The sequence below is a fragment of the Leptonotus elevatus genome, chromosome 12 (genome assembly GCF_054856555.1).
Source record: "Leptonotus elevatus isolate MCC_2025b chromosome 12, RoL_Lele_1.0, whole genome shotgun sequence".
Classification (NCBI taxonomy): domain Eukaryota; kingdom Metazoa; phylum Chordata; class Actinopteri; order Syngnathiformes; family Syngnathidae; genus Leptonotus; species Leptonotus elevatus.
This window is the reverse complement of record NC_141250.1, coordinates 20,818,650-20,836,931: the sequence shown is the minus strand read 5'-3', so window position 1 is coordinate 20,836,931 and position 18,282 is coordinate 20,818,650. Positions and strand designations below refer to the sequence as shown.

Sequence of the window (18,282 nt, the reverse complement as noted above, 5' to 3'; positions counted from 1 at the left end):
TGACCAACAATATAATAATAATTATTCAGAAATGTCACATCCGACTGTCTATCTTCTTTGTAGTGTGAAAGAAACTCAATATCCTGTTTCGGATGTGTGTCAGCTGCAGCCCGTAGATGAGCGGATTCAAAATTGGAGGAATGAGTAGAAACTCGATGGCCATGAAGTTGTGCAAGTGTTGCGACAACTTGGCTGAACCGAATCTCATGTACAGCAAATCCAGCAGCACGGTCGTGGAGTAAGTGAGCAGGCAGATCATATGCGGCGTGCACGTGTGCCTGAACTTCTTCCACGTCTGTGCAGATGAAATGCACATTTTCACCAGATACATGTAAGACCAACAGATAAACAAGAAATGCAAGAAATAAAGCCCGATGTTGAAAGTTGCGATGATGCTGTTGGCTTTGGGTGGGGAGCAAGCGAGGTTGACCACCATCAGGTTGACGCAGTAGAGCTTGTTGATGTGAGAGCCACAAAGCTTTTTCCCCAAGAGCGACGCCGTGTTCATAAACATACAAAACAGAGGGATGAACCAGGACAAAAACACAAAGAGGGACACTCTCTGCTTTGTCATGAAAGATTGATAAACCAGAGGTCGACACAGAGCCACGTACCTGTCGTACGCCATCAGCGCCAAAATGGAAAAATCGCAGCAACTTGACGAGTGTACGACATAACCCTGCAGCATGCAGCCGGCGTAAGAAATCACGTGAGACGACAGCAGGTCCACCAGGAATTTGGGGAAAAAGCCGACCGACCCGTACACGGCATTGACGCACAAGTTACACAGGAAAATATACATCGGCTTATGGAGCTTTCTGTCAATAACAATGACATAAATAACGGTAAAATTACTCAGCAGGATTATCAGGTAACAAAGCAGCACAAGCACAAAAATGGTTATTCTTTGCTCAAATGGAAAATTCAAGCCAGAGAGAGTGAACATTGTGACGACAGAAACATTTTCCATCATAGAGAGAGCTTCAACACAAGCACATCAAATTACCACACGATGCAACTGTTGCAGGGAGACGCGCCTCCGAACCACCTTGCAGCAGTGACGACTCCAGTTAAAGGCTTTTGAAAGGAAACAACGTGACCTTTGGGACCGACGTGGACCAATGGCTGCCTTTCGACGCCCCAAAGACTCGACAGATGTTGGCCTTTCGTCAAGACCTGGACGAGCTGACTTCGGCAGTGCCAATCAAACAAAACAAAAAAAAAACGCATGTTTTTTGTTTCAGATCACCATTTGGTATATATATATACTCAACAACACCCATTTTTTATGACATGAGGTTACTCAAAGATCGAAAACGTCTTCCACATACACGCTACCACCATTTCTCTCCAATATTGTTCACAAACCAGTCTAAATTTGTGATAGTGAGCACTTCTCCTTTGCCGAGATAATCCATCCCACCTTGCAGGTGTGCCGTATCAGGATGATGATTACACACCACGATTAGTGCACACGAAAGCGTATATTGATAACCAGACCAACTATAAGCACTTTTCCTTCCTTACGATTAGAGTCAGCGGGGGGCCCGTTTCTGGAATGGCTATAAAAGATTATCCTGAGTGATTATTCTGGTGTGTTGGGAAGGGTTAAGACCCCCCCCCCCCCCATCCTATTTGCTTTGAAAACGATGGCAACTAACGTGAATAAATGTTCAGTATTTGCAAAAGAATCCTTATCTGGATGGTCAAGGTTGAATTTGAGCTACCGGATTTTTCCTTGATTGTCGAAGATGTTTCATCTTTAATCCAAAAAGGCTTCTTCAGTTCTCATTTTTTCAGTTTGGAGCTTGCAATTCTTGCCCTTATGGGAAAATATCTTGCTGCAAAAATGAAGGATCTAACATTCACTTTTTGTTACGTCTTTCTTTAAAATGGGAACAGAAAATGTTCCCGCGGACATAAAGTAACTCGACAGATGAGCTGGATGTCTCAACAGGTCATTATTATCTGTTTGGGATCATGAGCAGATCTCGCCTTTCTCAAAACGTTCACATTTCCATGAGGCTCATCCATCATCTTTGTCTCATCTGTCCATAAAACTTTTCTTCCAGAATTTTTTTGGGCCCGTTTTTTGGGCCCGTTTTTTTTTTTTTTTTTTACATTACAACCTGGTCTTTTCTTTTTTGTCAATAAGTAGTTTGCATCTCCTGGCTATTCAATTTTATTGGAGCTGGATATTTACATTCCATGTATCAAGGAGTATACACTGAGACAAAAGCGTATCGTATAATTAAATGTATTGAATGTCAATAAAAGAAGAATATGGTTGTGGTTCTACCGTATATTTTGTTACTACGAAGGTCTCCCTTTGGACGACTGTCAACATATGAGAAAAAAAAAACATTGCATGTACTGGATTCATAGATGTTTTGCAATTTGGATGGTCAACAGGTCATTATCCGTCCCTTGTTGCTGTCTCCTGAGAACAATTAGTAGCACAGTGCTCTCATGGGGGCGGGGGGGGGGGGGGTGTTGGGGGGGGGGCACTCTACAATAACAAACATGTTATTCTGTCCGACAAATTGTTGAGACGACTCATCAACAAACCCTGAGGATAATAAACAACATTTAGCCAGTGCCTTGGGAGGACATTGATGCCTGACATTTACCTGACGTTAGTAATACTGATGACTGTGAAACCTTATTTCGTATCTTTTTTATTTATTTATTTATATACTACTTTGTATCCTTACCAGAGTTCTCAACTGGTTCCTTGTTCCGTAGCCTACTCCATTGAATATTTGAGATACAGTACAGCATATATGTAAGCAGCGGATATATAAAGTCTACACACCCCTGTATACATATATATATATAAACATATTTTCGAGAGGGAAAGTAAAAATAATCAACTAAAAGAATCTGATTTCACAAGTTTGCGCTGTCTTATAACAGTGATGTTCAGAATTAACATTCAAACTCATCTTAAGTGAGAGTCAGCACACACCTGTCACCATTTTAAGTGCCTCACATGAACCCCAAATCAATTTCAGATCTTCAACTAGTAATTCAGAAACCCAATTAATTGTATATAAACAATAATAATCTGCAAAAGAAGCGCGAGAGAGTCCATTTTCCATAACGTGTTGTTTGTCATTCTAAGATGACACACACACACAAAAACCACACACTTTGGCTTTAAAGGTGCTCATTGTCAAACATTCCATGTACCAACGGACATCATGGGGCCTCCCATCTTACAATCGGCCCACTGTTACCCCCTTTTGTGAGTGACTGTGTGTGTGTGTGTGTGTGTGTGCATGTGACCTGAATGTTGCGTGTGGTCCGTCCCCAATCCGTGTATCTAGTTCATTCGTTTTTAAAACAAAACAAAAATTATTATTTATTTATTTTAAACACACACACAATAAACAATGACTTCTGTGGACATAGTTCCAAAAAAAACAAAACAAGTGAACGGCAAGTTTTCCGATTTTGTTATGTGAATGTGGGCGTTCACCGTGCGTGCACGTGACCTGCGTGATCGTGGTCATGTGATCTACACGGATACTCGGAATGTTAAGCATTTTTTAAGGCGCTCGGTTGATAAAATTGACTCTTTCTCTACTTTGTTATGGCTCACCGTCTGTTTGAAGGCAAAGAGCATGCCGCGTCATATTGGAAGTTTCGGATTTCTCCATCGGAGGACCTGATCCAGCGTGTGCTTACATTTGTGGAAAAACAGGTCTGCATACAAACGTGCCGTCAAAGAGATATTCATCTGATCGTTTTCTATTTTCCTATATTTTATACTGCACCGCTTCTTCTCAGGAGAGGTGTTTGGAGCACACTTTTGATATGCAATGATGTCGTGTATAGGACGCGGTGACAATGGAAAATATTTTGTCAGAAAGGTGGGCCCTTATTGCTGGCCGTGGACGTGGGCTGTGGCTCGGGTCAAAGCACGGTGCAGCTGGCCAAACACTTTGAATCCGTAGTGGGCACGGATGTGAGCCCTGCCCAGCTGGAGGTGGCCTTGCAGCACACTCGAGAGACGAACGTCACCTATAGGTACGTATGCACATGCACATGCACGAGTCTGGATTTTGCACTGGACATTTCAAATGTGCGTTTTCATGGAGTTTTAGGTTTTACCATTATTCTCTCACCCAAAGTCAGCTGGGTTGGACTTCAACTCTAACAATGGGAATTGATAAGAATTTTGCAATTGCGATTCAGTAATCGATTCTGCTTATTAAATTGATTCTCAGTGGGTGAGGAAATGATGCAATACAAATAGGTTTGTTTCATTCGAAACAAAAAGAGGAACTGATTACAACAACTTTAAACATTGAGAATGAGAAAAATCAAACTTGTCAAAGGAAAACTTTCATCAGGATTAGTGATAGACCGATATGTTTTTTTGTTTTTTAGGGCTGATATCAATACCGATTATTAGAGGCCGATGACGGAAAAGGGAAAATATTGGCGTCTGAATAAAAAATACATTAACTTATTCACTGCTATTGATGGCTATAAACGTCAAAAATTAATTTGAACTATTTCTATTTTTTTAACATTTTTTCCACTTTTCAAGAGTATGAAAGCCTAGAAAAAAAATATTGTACATTTAGAACAGATATCAAATTTGTGATTAATCGTGAGTTAACTAGTGAAGTCATGCGATTCATTACAATTAACATTTTTAATCGCCTGACGAGATGATTATTAAAAATTAGGGTCGTCAGCCGATTATTATTTTTTTATCGTTATTAATCGCATGACTTCAATAGTCGATTAATCAACGATTTATCATAAATTTGATATCTGTTCCAAATGTAAAATTTTAAAAAATCTAGGTTTTCATACTCTTGTTAACAAAAGTAGAAAAAAATTTCAACTAACAGAAATAGTTCAAACGATTTTTTGACGTTTATAACCGTCAATGGCAGTGAATGAGTTAAAATGCAAACTCCCTCTATTAACAATTATTATTGTTTAAATGTCTTTAAGCATATGTTTATTGAACAACTTTGCAGGTTTGCAAAAAGTCTTAATGGGTCTTTCCCTAATCAGGACATCAGATCTGTTTTAATCCACCAAGTATAGATCGTTTTCATTGGATACGTTTCTCAATAATGACTTTTTGGCTACTAACATTCGAGAACATTTGCACTGCTAATTTTACATTAAACACCTAAACAAGCCACTTTACGTTTTTTTTTTCTAAGAACAATCGATAAGAAAAACAAATTATACCTGAATCAACTTAGTGGGAACCGGTTCTACAATAGAACTGGTTTACGCCTCCCATTTCTACCTGCAACCCTGATGAGGCTCTCCAGACCTCGCACCACTATGCGCTATCCTGAATGTTAAAAACGCTGTTCTCTTTTGTGTATGGTTCCACCTTAGGCAGAGCGTGGCTGAGGAGCTGCCGTTTGCTGACAGCTCAGTCGACCTGATAACAGCCATGTCCGCCTTCCACTGGTTCGACAGGCGGCGCTTTCTTCAGGAAGTCCACAGGGTCCTGAAGCCTGGCGCTTGCTTGGCTCTGCTCAACTACACCATCGATATGGAACTGGACTACCCGGGCTGCTGCCTGCAGTCACTCAACCAAGTGTGCAAAGAGGTGCTCACCGATTCGGAAAGGAGAAACATTAGGAACAATTTTTATAATTAAGAACAATTCCAAGGTGTCGTGATCAAAGGATTTTTTTGAGGGTGTTAATTTATTTATTTTATTTTATGGAGAATCTTAGATGCCCTCAAGAGGCGGAGCTCAGTGGGCTAGTGGTAGAGTGGGTTCGATGTTGCTCTTTTTGTCAGTGTTTTCAACAGAAACGAGATACAAATACGCTTTTTTTTTTTCATGATTAAAGAAGAGACTCTAAACTTTCTTTTGGTAGGTTCCATGTTTTTATAGCAGTAGAAAACAATATTCGGTGGACCTTGCGAAATCAGTCAAAATCCAGTAAACCAGCCGGGAGCGAAGGGGGTTGCTTCAGTGAAAATGGATGGGAGTGAATGAGTTAAAGCCTTTTCCACGGGGCAGTGCGCCGGGCAATTGCGCCCTGTCGCACAGTGTTACTAAGTGCAGTGTGAAAAAGGCTTAAGACACATTTTCAGACAGAGGCATAAGATTTCCTTGGTTGTTTAATTTTACACTTGACGATTGCGCAGATGGCCGAAGACCCAACTACCTGTATTTGCACAAGGCAAGCTCAGAATATAAATTGTTTATCCATTAATGGTACTTTCATTACAGTAAAAAAAATTAATCCATCTATCCATCCATTTTCCAATAAAAAGTCCCCTTAGACTAACTATGTGAATCCTAATTGTTCTTTTTTTTTTTTTTTGTCGTCTTCAGTTGTACGCAGCTTTGCAATCTTACCGCAGTCCTCACCTAGGTCCGAATTCTATTGAGTTGTACCGGGAGTCCTACAATTCCATCCCTTATGCTAACAAAGAGTGGTAAGTGCGCTACAAGCTAGCATAGGCTTCGGCTCCCCGCGATCATGAGCAGAATAGGCGGCGTAGAAACATCGTCTATGTTTTGCTGTTTGCCGCTCGCAGGCAAGAGTGTGTGTGGGTGAGGATGCCGATGCCCCTGCGCAGCTACATGGGCTTGGTGGAATCTTTCTCCAGCTATCAGGTTCTGTTGAGGGAAGACCCGGAGAAGGCCGCCAGGCTCTCTCAGGACATTTGTCAAAGGTATCGTGTGTCTTGATTTTGATGGCTAACCCCCCCCCCCCCCCCCCACCCTGTATACCTTTTTTTTTCAATTCAGTGTTGAAATTGGCGGACCTTGCCCCAGCTCATAATCTAATTGTGACATCACAGACACGTTTTCCGAAATAGGCAGCTGACAAAAGATTTACTTGTTAAGTTTCCCACCTAATTCCAAAAAGTAAAGGTCAATTTTTAATGAACATATATTAAATGCAAGACAAACCTCGGCGCATATGATCTGACACGTGCGCTGCACAGATAATCCATTAGAGGGCAGTATCACCCATTTGATGGCTTTTCCAGTGACCTTGCAAGATCGCCGCAATTGAGAAAGGAGAGACATGAGACACCTATACTTAATAATAGTAGGAAATTTTCTTTTTGAGTTTTGGAAATACTCATATGTTTGATATGTCTGTTTATTATTATATTTTTGACAGTTATAAATGTACAAATTTAAAGCACTGTGACCGGATGTATCAAATATGACAAAAGTCATATGTGGAAGTTTATTTATTTATTTATTTCAAACGGACTAGTAAATACTCTATTTACAAAGAATTCTGAATTGTCTCTCATATATTTCATGGTTCAGGCTTTACAGGGTTAAATGTCCTGTGAAGTGACAGACGCTGACCACTGACCTTATACATGATGTCGGACTGGATGTTGACGAGACATGACGGCAGTCAGACTGGGTGATTTTGTTTTTGTTTTTGTCCCGGCATTGCAGGTTGATGACCATCATGAAGGTGACCTCTGCGGAGACAGAAGTGGTCGTGGGTGTCAAGTATTTCTACCTGATGGCTAGCAAAAATGGCCCAGGTGACATGTGATGTGCACTGCTGCCTGTGACTACACAAAAATGTTTTCATTTGAGGAATTGTTTGTTAATTCATACATCCCCATTTGAGTTCTATAGTAGAGTGAACATGTTATCAACACCGTTTATGTGTAGCCTATCGCAATTAATTAGAATGTCATGGGGAAAAAATCCTTTATTTGAGTAGTTCAATGCAAAAAAGTGAAACTGATATATCTAATTACTCACTGCACAGTGATTTATTTCCTATACCGCATAAGAAACCATCATAAATGATTTTTAATAATAAAAAAAATCAACAGGGATTGACATTCTTGGATATATTTATGTGTTTAATGAATCTTTTATGACACGAGTTTTCCTTTTTGAAGTGAACCACTGATATCAACCTGAATATCTTTTATATTCCAATTCATCGAGGTGCACCTGTATATGACAAACAATCAGATTCAGAAATGAGCTCTGGAATAAAAATCAAGTTCCAGCACAAGACTGTGAATGAATGTCTCACTGTTTTCAAACTGCCGCTAGAGGGCGACATTATATTGTCTTTGGCAGAGCCGTATGTAGAGGGGTGATTGGTGCAACTGCTGGTCACATGACATACGGACGCCGTCTTGTTACCCTGCCGAAAACAGAGTTGGCCCAACTCTATATATGGCTCTTGTGTTTGGAGAAATAGCCATTTTCCTGTTCAAGTAATGAAACTGCTGGTCACATGACATACGGACGCCATCTTGTTACCCTGCCGAAAACAGAGTTGGCCGAACTCTATATATGGCTCTTGTTTTTGGAGAAATAGCCATTTTCCTGTTCAAGTAATGAAACTGCTGGTCACATGACATACGGACGCCATCTTGTTACCCTGCCGAAAACAGTTGTTGGCCGAACTCTACATATGGCTCTTGTTTTTGGAGAAATAGCCATTTTCCTGTTCAAGTAATGAAACTGCTGGTCACATGACATACGGACGCCATATTGTTACCCTGCCGAAAACAGAGTTGGCCGAACTCTATATATGGCTCTTGTTTTTGGAGAAATAGCCATTTTCCTGTTCAAGTAATGAAACTGCTGGTCACATGACATACGGACGCCATCTTGTTACCCTGCTGAAAACAGAGTTGGCCGAACTCTACATATGGCTCTTGTTTTTTGGAGAAATAGCCATTTTCCTGTTCAAGTAATGAAACTGCTGGTCACATGACATACGGACGCCATCTTGTTACCCTGCCGAAAACAGAGTTGGCCCAACTCTATATATGGCTCTTGTTTTTGGAGAAATAGCCATTTTTCCTGTTCAAGTCAAGCATGACAGGCCAATAAGGCATGATTAATTCTACTATAATAAATGATATATAAGGCATAAGGGTCAGCAGACATTTCAACTACTGTATTGTTTTCTTACATAGCCTATATGTTTACATATATTATATTTTAATGTATTGTATTGTACATCTAACTTGTCAAATAAAAAGAGAAAAGTAATCCACATTTGTATCCTTTTTTTTTTTAAACTTATTATTTATTGAATTTTAAAGAATAGGTTAAAATGACTCACAACATAAAGAGGACATGAACATGCTTCTTTTTAAACCAAACATTAATAAAAGTGTGCGCTCGCTTGCGTTACAAGCGCTATACGCCACGCAGCAGAGGAAGGAAGTCAACACAAAAAAAAAATACAAGTGAACGTCACGCAAGCGAGTTTGGAGAAAAAGCGCCGCACAAACTCCACGCGTTGCGCGCGTCACCTTTAAACGTCTTTGTCGCGTCAGTCGCACAACGCGCGTCCCTGTGACGCAAAAAGAAGATCTGACGGCGTCAAGTCGGGTCGAATAATATAAAACTAGAGTTGTTCTCCAGCGAAAAGCTTGTTTGCCCGACCATCTTCGCAGTTTGTTCGATCTTCTGAAGTGTTGCTGAATCAGGTGAGCACGTACACAACGACGACGCACCATAATCAGTATTAAGTGTGATAAAAAGCCCTAATAGGCATAATTACGTGATCAATCTTCCAATAGTTCAAAAAAGGGAAAGCTGTCTTATTATAATAAATAAGCGGTTAAGAAAATGGATAGATAAATGTCACTACTTTCATGGGCATCAAAAGCTTACAGCTCATGAAAAACTCAACAAAAGATTTGTGTGAATAATGTTATAGACATCCCACGTTTGTAGGCTCCTTTTTTTTTTATTGGAACTGCTGAAATAGAATTAAGACTTTTGTATATATATTTTATATGTGATTCTTCATACGAGATTGTTGTGCTCGTTCAAAACATGTAAATGAAAAACCAAAACAAAATGTTTTTGAAGTAATATATGTTCAAAATGTTTTTTTTTTCATTTAAAAACGACGTTGTTTGGAGCACAAATCAGTAGTTTTAAAGCAAATGCTAATAATAATAATTTGGCCTGTATAGACATTTTGTATTTTGTGGGGGAAAGGTGATGACATCATCAAAACATGAATGCTTTGTGACTTCATCATATTGGTTCCAAAAGGCCTTGATGCATTTTATGGGCGTGACTACTTGAATATCAATGTCAGTTTGGCCTTGAAGCCAAGCTTAATATCATAAGCTAACCAGAAATTCTTAATATTAGGTACATCCCATTAGTAAGTTTGGCGGCCCTGTAGTGACTGTTTAGTTTTTGTCCAAGGAAGAACCTTTTGTGGTATTGCTTGATCGAGAGTTGAATGTTGTCCAAAACCTGCCACTTGTGATCTGATTTGTTGCTAAAAGGGTTTCTAGTGGATTTGCATTTGTGGTTTTGTTAGGAATTGCTTCTAATACAGATTTGTGGTTGCTTTGATTAATTTTTTGCTAATTCATTGGATGCATTTGTGTTTAGTGGTCAAGATTCTTCAGTAAATGCATTTGTTAAGATTTGTTGAGAAAATTAAATATCTGATGTTAAAACGTGCATGTCTTATTATGTAACACTAAAATGAACTCTTAAGGCAGATTGGTTCTATAATTGACTTAATTTAATTGCTGGCTAAACTGCCAACCACCATTACGTCCAGTTTTGTTCAGCTCCGTTATCATGTTGATGTTGTTTTTCCCTCGTATCGTTAAGAGGGCTTTGCCCCCTTTAAGAAAGGGAAAGATGAATGTGATCACTTCATTGACATTTTCATGTGACTCGAGAGTTGATGGCAAGAAGTGCTGTTGCGCGGGAAGGTTAGCCAAACTCCCAATTAGTATCTCATCTTTGATGGTCACGTTTCGCTGACAATCTTGTTTTAGCTCTGAAGGAATGGCCAACCGCAAACAGAGGGGGCTGACGGCCACGGACGAGTTCCCAGACCTCAGTCAGCACAAGAACCACATGGCCAAGTTCCTGACTCAGGACATGTACGCCACGTTTAAGGAGAGGTCCACTCGCAGTGGCTTTACCATCGACGGCGTCATTCAGACCGGAGTGGACAATCCCGGTACAGTAACAGCGGTTCTACACTCTAAAAAACGTTGGGTCAAAATTAACCCAAATTGGGTCACAAAGGGGACCCACCCAACTTTTTTGGGTTATTTAACTAACCCAAAAAGTTGTGTCAAATGAATAATCCACAAACCAATCAATTTTTGGGTTATTAATTTAATTTGACCCAGCATTTGGTGCTAAATCCATCCAAAGGCGGAGTTGTTTTATATTTTACCCAATTCAAATGGGTTATTCAACCAACCCAAAAAGTTGGATCAAACGAATAATCCACAAACCAATCCAAGTAAATGAATAACCCGCAAAACAACCCCAAAATTGGGTTGATTTCTGGGTTATTAATTTAATTTGACCCAACATTTCGGGCTAAATACATAAAAAGTTGGGTTGTTTCATTCTTTACCCAATTCAATTGGGTTATTCAACTAACCCAAAGAGTTGGGTCAAATTAATAATCCACAAACCAATCCATGGTTAAATAAGACTCAAAACAACCTCAAAATTGGGTTTATTTCTGGGTTATCAATTTAATTTGGTTGGTTCATTTTTTACCCAATTCAATTGGGTTATTCAAGTAACCCAAAAAGTTGGATCAAATGAATAACCCAACCCAAAGGGTTGGTTTGTGGGTTATTGACCAAACTTTATGGGCTAAATACCTCAAAAAGTTGGTTTGGTTCATTTTTGACCCAATTCAACTTTACGGGATAAATACCCCAGAATGTTTGGTCATATGAATAACCCACAAAACATCCACTATTGGGGTTGTTTTGCGGGCTTATAATTTGACCCAACTTTTTGGGTTAAAGTTGGGATGATCCATTCTTGACCCAATTTGGGTTACGTTTGACCCAACTGTTTTTAGGATGTAATTTACAACTGTGCACGGTTCTTTGAAGACATATTTGGTGCCGTGTCGTTCCGTGGGCAGGTCACCCCTACATCATGACCGTGGGCTGCGTGGCTGGAGACGAGGAGTCCTACGATGTGTACAAAGAGCTTTTCGACCTCGTGATTGAGGATAGGCATGGCGGATACAAGCCCACAGACACGCACAAGACCGATCTCAACCCAGGGAACCTCGTGGTGGGTCATCGTTTATCTGGATATGTGTTTTTTGGCGCTATTTTTTTCTTTCCATTTTCTGGCACGCAAAACCGACTTTGTGGTTTTCCAGTTGTGGCAGAGTGGCTTTAGTTCCCACTCAGTGATGGTATGAACGGAAGCGTGAATAGTTGTCTGTCTCGAGATGTGTATAAAAAAGGAAAAGAACAAATGATACCGCAGAGAATCTAATGTAGGCTACGTAATGTTTAGGGCGGTGACGACCTGGACGCCAACTACGTTCTTAGCTCCCGCGTCCGAACAGGCCGCAGCATCCGCGGCTTCTGCCTGCCACCACACTGCACCAGAGGGGAGAGGCGTGCTTTGGAGAAGCTGTCCATTGAAGGTAAGTAAATGCCCTAAGCAAGGGGAGGGGTGGCGGGGCAAACTTCCCGCTTTTTAAAGTTTTTACAGATTTTTAGAGCATAAAAGCCTCTTCAACTGAACCAGATGTCTTGTAGCAGTCTGAAGACTTGACACGTAAGAGGTAGCATGGTGCCACACTCTTAATTGGATCCCGCGGTTTGGTCTTGATGGCTCACATTGACTTTTACGATCGAACATGTAATATAAAAAACAGATATAAATACACTTTTTTTTTCCTGATGAAAGAAGTGACTCTAATCTTCAATTTGGTAGGTTCCATGTAGTTATTACAAAAACGGCCAGCAGGTGGCAGGAGAGTATATGAGATCAACCAGGGCAATGTTTTTGCCCCAGTGTTTTAAACAGATTTGAGAATAATGATGAAATTTAGCTATATTCTAATGCTAATTGCTACACAACGGAAACAGATATAAATACACTTTTTTTTCCTGATGAAAGAAGTGAATCTTCAATTTGGTAGGTTTCATGTTTTTATAGCAATAGAACAATATTCTGTGGGCCTTGCAAAATCAACCAAAATCCAGTAAAACTGGGAGCGAAGGGGTTTGCTTCAGTGAAAATGGCTGGGAGTGAATGAGTTGATAAAAACTGGAGTAAAATGTATGGACTGTAACCAAGCAGATCTCGACAGCAGCATCGGGTTCAAAGCTGGCCTAATTATCAGTGTGCCTGCTTGTTAAGTCACAATTTTGAGTTGTCCACAAACTTGTTTCTCCGTCTTTAGCGTTGGGCTCTCTGACTGGAGACCTGAGCGGCAAGTACTACGCCCTGAAGAACATGTCGGAGGAGGAGCAGCAGCAGCTGATCGATGACCACTTCCTGTTTGACAAGCCCGTGTCCCCTCTGCTGCTGGCCTCCAGGATGGCCCGCGACTGGCCCGACGGCAGAGGCATCTGGTACGGAATCATGTTCATTTCGTCTGAAAACTAAACAAAAAATAATTTCGTTAACACATTGTTCACTGGATAAAACTAGACTAGACTGAAACCCTCATTAATAAAAAAACAATAACGGACTAAATCATGCATGCAAATCATGCTTTTCGTCGAATAATGAAGACGAGACGAAAATGTGCTTCATTTAACTAATTTTCTCCCAAAAACGGATAAATACGTTCTATTTGAAATATTGCCATGGTCCCAAAACATTTGTTTTTTGTTTATGCTGGAGCATACAGAAGTCTTTGATGCAGCATCTGAACTGAAGAGAAAGCTTAAAGCAATGTTAGTTATTACAAAAACGGCCAGCAGGTGGCAGGAGAGTATACAAGATCAACCCCAGATTTTGCCCCAGTGTTTTAAACAGATTTGAGAATAATGATGAAATTTAGCTATATTCTAATGCTAATTGCTGCACAACGGAAACAGATATAAATACACTTGTTTTTTCCTGATGAAAGAAGTGACTCTAATCTGCAATTTGGTAGGTTCCATGTTTTTATAGCAATAGAACAATATTCTGTGGGCCTTGCAAAATCAACCAAAATCCAGTAAAACTGGGAGCGAAGGGGATTGCTTCAGTGAAAATGGCTGGGAGTGAATGAGTTGATAAAAACTGGAGTAAAATGTATGGACATTTTAGTTCATAAACAAAAAAAACGAGACAATTTTTTTTTTTTTTTTTTAAATCTTGTCCAAAAATAATGTTAATCCGACTGCTAACTTCATAGCATGGAGCCTATGTGAAAGTTTTAGATCTGAAATGTTCAACATAATCTTAACAAAAAATAAATAAATAAAATACAATCATGATTGTCCTGACTAAAACGAGACTAAAACGTGATGAATAAAATTGTTTTAGTGGACTAAAATAAAGTCTAAAATGCTAGTCGATTAAAAAAACGACTAAATAAAAAAAAAGAGTTTGATTTAACTATGATAAAAACGAACTGATTGAAACTGGACTAAAACTGAGACTAAATTTAAAAACGGTGTTTAAAATTAACACTAGTGAGGAACGTTTTTTTCAATCATGTAGATTTTTGAATACTACAACCGTTTTTCACATTTATTCTAAAGGCACAACGAAAGCAAGACCTTTCTGGTGTGGGTGAACGAGGAGGACCATCTGCGCGTCATTTCCATGCAGAAAGGAGGCAACATAAAGGAAGTGTTCACCCGCTTCTGCACTGGACTGGCAGAGGTGTGGAAAGTTTTCGCAATTCGTGCTTCCCAAACTGAAAACGAAAAAAATTGAGAATGCCTGTTGATAGAAAAGTGTTAGAAATCTCTACGCCACTTGCGGATTAAAGCTCGGCGAAACTATTGTTGAAATGTTCTCCCCGCCGGCGACAGATCGAAGCCAGGTTCAAGGAGAAAGGCCGCGTCTTCATGTGGAGCGAGCACTTGGGCTACATCCTGACCTGCCCCTCCAACCTGGGCACCGGCCTGCGCGCCGGCGTACACGTAAAGCTGCCCAACCTGGGCAAGCACGCCGATTTCGAGGAAGTTCTCAAGAGGCTGCGTCTGCAAAAACGCGGAACTGGTACCGCCAAAACCTAACTTTTGGTCCAATTGCTGCACTTTTGATGAGTACTCAATGCGGTTTGTACAATCAGGTGGCGTGGACACGGACGCTGTGGATGGAGTGTTCGACATCTCCAACGCGGACAGGCTGGGATTCTCCGAGGTGGAGCTTGTGCAGATGGTGGTGGATGGTGTCAAGCTGCTGGTGGACATGGAGAAGAATTTAGAGAAGGAGGAGTCCATTGATGATCTTATGCCCAACCAGAAATAGAACCCCCGTCCCCTCCCCCCGCCCCCCCATAAATCATTTTCTGTCCCCCATTTCTTATGAATACTATCCTAAATGCAGTTTCTGCTATTATGTACTGCTCTATAATGTGTGTAAGGTTGGGATGGACTTGAAATAAAAAATTATGCTGAAAACTATGTAGTCGTTCAAAACAGCAACATCCAATCACAACACAACTCTGGCAGAATGCATTATGGGGTTTTTTTTTAGTGACATGATTCGCCACCACCTCACATGAAAAAAAAAAAAACTCTAAGTGTTTAAATTTAGATCAATGTTAAAAGGAAGTAAAACATATGTCATGAGTTGTACAAATGTGGCAACTGCAGTTACATTTCTTGCAGTTGGTCCTTCATTTCATATATATATTTTTTTTTTACTAAACAAGTGTAAAATGAAAAAAGTCAAACAATTTCCTATGGCGGCAAAAAACACAAGCAAGCAGAGTGCCTTAGCGTGAATGATGTAGAGTAATCTGAGTATTTCACAAAACTAATTTAGCACACTTCAACAAAAATAAGGTCACACAAATTCACAGTTTTATTCCCTCAAATTAGTTAAAAGCGAATGCAGACTAATGCACCTGTTGCATATTTTGCTCGTGTATTTTGCGAAAGCTAATGTAAACATGAGTATTTCATTCAAGCTAAGTAGAGAATGTTAAAGCGAACAAGTAGTGGATTAAATGTGTTTGACAAAAACTAAATGTATACACTAGAGCAAACAACTCATGAGTCATGCATGCACTATATTTTTGCTAGTTCCACTCCCAAGTCAAAATGTGCACAGACGCCAACTGACAAAAGTTGTCTTTAAATTAGATTGGAATTATTTACAGATGTAAAATCCGATAGTCAACCCTTTCTACAAAGTCTACTATAGATTGAAATTATTTACAGATGTAAAATCCAATAGTCAACCCTTTCTACAAAGTCTGCTATTGATCGGAAAAATACCAATATGCTACCTAAACCCCTTCTACGATCTACACGTAGGAACGTTACTTCCACTGCCTTTTCTACACGGACATTCATGTTGAGCGGATGTCCTCACACTTCCGCTCCCCGTGATACCGGAGAGAAGTTCTGACAGCTGAGGCTTCACTGAGTTGATTCCCTCCCCTAACCCTTCCAAAAACACATTTTTTTTATCACCATTTACAGTCGCGAGTGCCCCAATTAATCACCGAGCGGAGTTTTGGCGACCTTGGCGTCCAATTATGGTGTAGCACGGACTGCTAGCTCACAGATTACAGGTAAACAATGTCCGGGTAACACACAAGCTAACTCAACGAGCTAGAGAACAACTTCAAAACTTGGCCGTGAACAAATTAAAGTACGTGTATTTGTGCTGCTTTTATATGGGGAACGATTATAAAGTGAGACACAGTAAGGAGCTGAGGAAATGGTCTTCGCTGGTTGTGGTAACGACATAGCTATTAGTTCTATTTTATGTAGTGGCAAAACAGTAAGACACATTGATTATTTATTCAATGTCATAACATAAGCCTAGTTCAAATACAGGCGTCAATAGAAAGACTTTAGACTTAGAATATTGAACAGCAGAACTGAGCTAATGTATCTGGAAATTCTATAAGGGGGTCCTCGTTTTACGACTGGGTTTCGTTCATCCGACGCAGACGTAAACCGAAACAGATGACTTTCCTATCCTGACGCAGTAGTGAAGTCATAATTGTAGTCAATGTTTTGTATGAAAAACATTTCCAGGCCTCGAATATATAACATTCAAATCAAGAGTAAAGGCAAATGTTCCTCGCCGAAAAACACAAAATGAAAAAACAAATTATAATCATCAGAACTTCAAAATCACCTCACATAGGGTAGTTTATTTGAACATTTGTCTGCAACCCTAAAATAAGTGTATTAATTATAACGCTATAAACAACAATGCAAATCCAGTTTTTATCAATTAACTTGTTGTTAACGTCACCAATATAGTAATCATACACAGTCACAAAAAAAAGTAATAATATAATAAGAAGGTTACACCACACTGCTCTGAGGGCCACAACACGTGACCTCGGGTTAGACACCTTGATTCAAAGGATTCAAACCGATGATGTTTTTTGTGTCATTCACACTGTGACAGGCGTTTGAGTCACTCACGGGGCAGGCAGCGCGTGGGGGCGGGGCAGAGCACAGCAGCGTCGCAGTAGCCATGCTTACGCTGGCCAGTAAACTCAAGCGGAATGACGGCGCACAGACGACCCGAGCCGGCGCAGTCTCCGACGCCACTCACAGGGTCTCCATCCGGGACCGTCTCCTTACCAAAGGTTTGCATTTTGGAATCCAAACATATTCACATGAGTAGTGAAAGGCTGCGGTGGTCAACCCCCAAAATCCTGTTTGTACTCATTGTGACTTGTCGTCTCTTCTGCAGAAGTTGCCGAACTTGAAGCCAATCTTCCTAGTAAGTTACGATGTGATTTTTACCTCATGTCTGTAACATGTCTTTTAGGTCTTTGCTATTGTTGGCTGGTGCATAAACATTCGAAGATGGCACAAAAACCTGCTAAACAGCAAACAAACGTGAAGTGCATGAACTCATTTTGTGCATGTTTTCAACAAAAATAACTCTGTGTTCATCCTGCATGTTATTCCAAATCTCCAAATAAGTTCTCTGACTCATACGACACCGTGTAGTAAAGATCACTCTTGTTGTAGGTGCACCATCCGTGCAGCCACTTGTTCAAACCGTCATCCGCATAACACTATTTGGCAAATTCAAACGAACTGTCAACGGTTCTTGTGGGATGTTGTTTGTGTACAAATCGGTGTTGTAGTGGCAAGTTAGGTTGAAATCTTTTACGGCTGATAGCATCTTAAAGCTATCGAGGTGAAGATGTAATGGTTAAATAACAATAATGTAAATATATTTGTGGAAAATATGTGTGCATGTAATCTGCCTGAAAGACTTAAAAAAATATATATATATTTTTTTTTAATTTAATTCGATTTTTGCCCAATTTATCACATGACATGTCCTCTCCTCTGGCATACAAGTGCAGTCTTGGGTTTGGAGGTGCAGGTAAGCGATGTGTGCCATCTAGT

The 18,282-nt window shown here is 40.1% G+C and overlaps 4 protein-coding genes across 4 annotated transcripts in view; 3 read left to right on the top strand and 1 right to left on the bottom strand.

The window, feature by feature from the left end:
• LOC147164986 (olfactory receptor 6E1-like) lies at window positions 1–973 on the bottom strand. The gene has a single exon (XM_086091627.1). The coding sequence runs from the start codon at window positions 971–973 to the stop codon at window positions 35–37; it is 939 nt and encodes a 312-aa protein (XP_085947753.1). The 3' UTR covers window positions 1–34.
• A 2,521-nt stretch (window positions 974–3,494) lies between these two features.
• On the top strand, window positions 3,495–8,009 carry LOC147164985 (putative methyltransferase DDB_G0268948). The gene is made up of 6 exons (XM_086092094.1): window positions 3,495–3,706; window positions 3,872–4,032; window positions 5,377–5,593; window positions 6,335–6,438; window positions 6,541–6,678; window positions 7,430–8,009. The coding sequence occupies exons 1-6, from the start codon at window positions 3,596–3,598 to the stop codon at window positions 7,530–7,532; spliced, it is 834 nt and encodes a 277-aa protein (XP_085948220.1). The 5' UTR covers window positions 3,495–3,595; the 3' UTR covers window positions 7,533–8,009.
• A 1,271-nt stretch (window positions 8,010–9,280) lies between these two features.
• On the top strand, window positions 9,281–15,345 carry LOC147164984 (creatine kinase, testis isozyme-like). Its single transcript, XM_086090916.1, has 8 exons — window positions 9,281–9,447; window positions 10,774–10,961; window positions 11,898–12,052; window positions 12,284–12,416; window positions 13,182–13,353; window positions 14,476–14,599; window positions 14,752–14,941; window positions 15,015–15,345. Exons 2-8 carry the CDS (start codon window positions 10,784–10,786, stop codon window positions 15,191–15,193), a joined length of 1,131 nt encoding a protein of 376 aa, XP_085947042.1. The 5' UTR covers window positions 9,281–9,447; window positions 10,774–10,783; the 3' UTR covers window positions 15,194–15,345.
• Window positions 15,346–16,254: 909 nt separating this feature from the next.
• The window catches only part of ube2f (ubiquitin-conjugating enzyme E2F (putative)), a 14,280-nt gene continuing 12,252 nt past the window's right edge, over window positions 16,255–18,282 (top strand). The window contains exons 1-3 of the mRNA XM_086092069.1: window positions 16,255–16,466; window positions 17,321–17,504; window positions 17,612–17,641. Coding sequence (XP_085948195.1) covers window positions 17,390–17,504; window positions 17,612–17,641 — 145 coding nt within the window. The 5' untranslated portion in view covers window positions 16,255–16,466; window positions 17,321–17,389. The remainder of the gene's footprint in view (window positions 16,467–17,320; window positions 17,505–17,611; window positions 17,642–18,282) is intronic.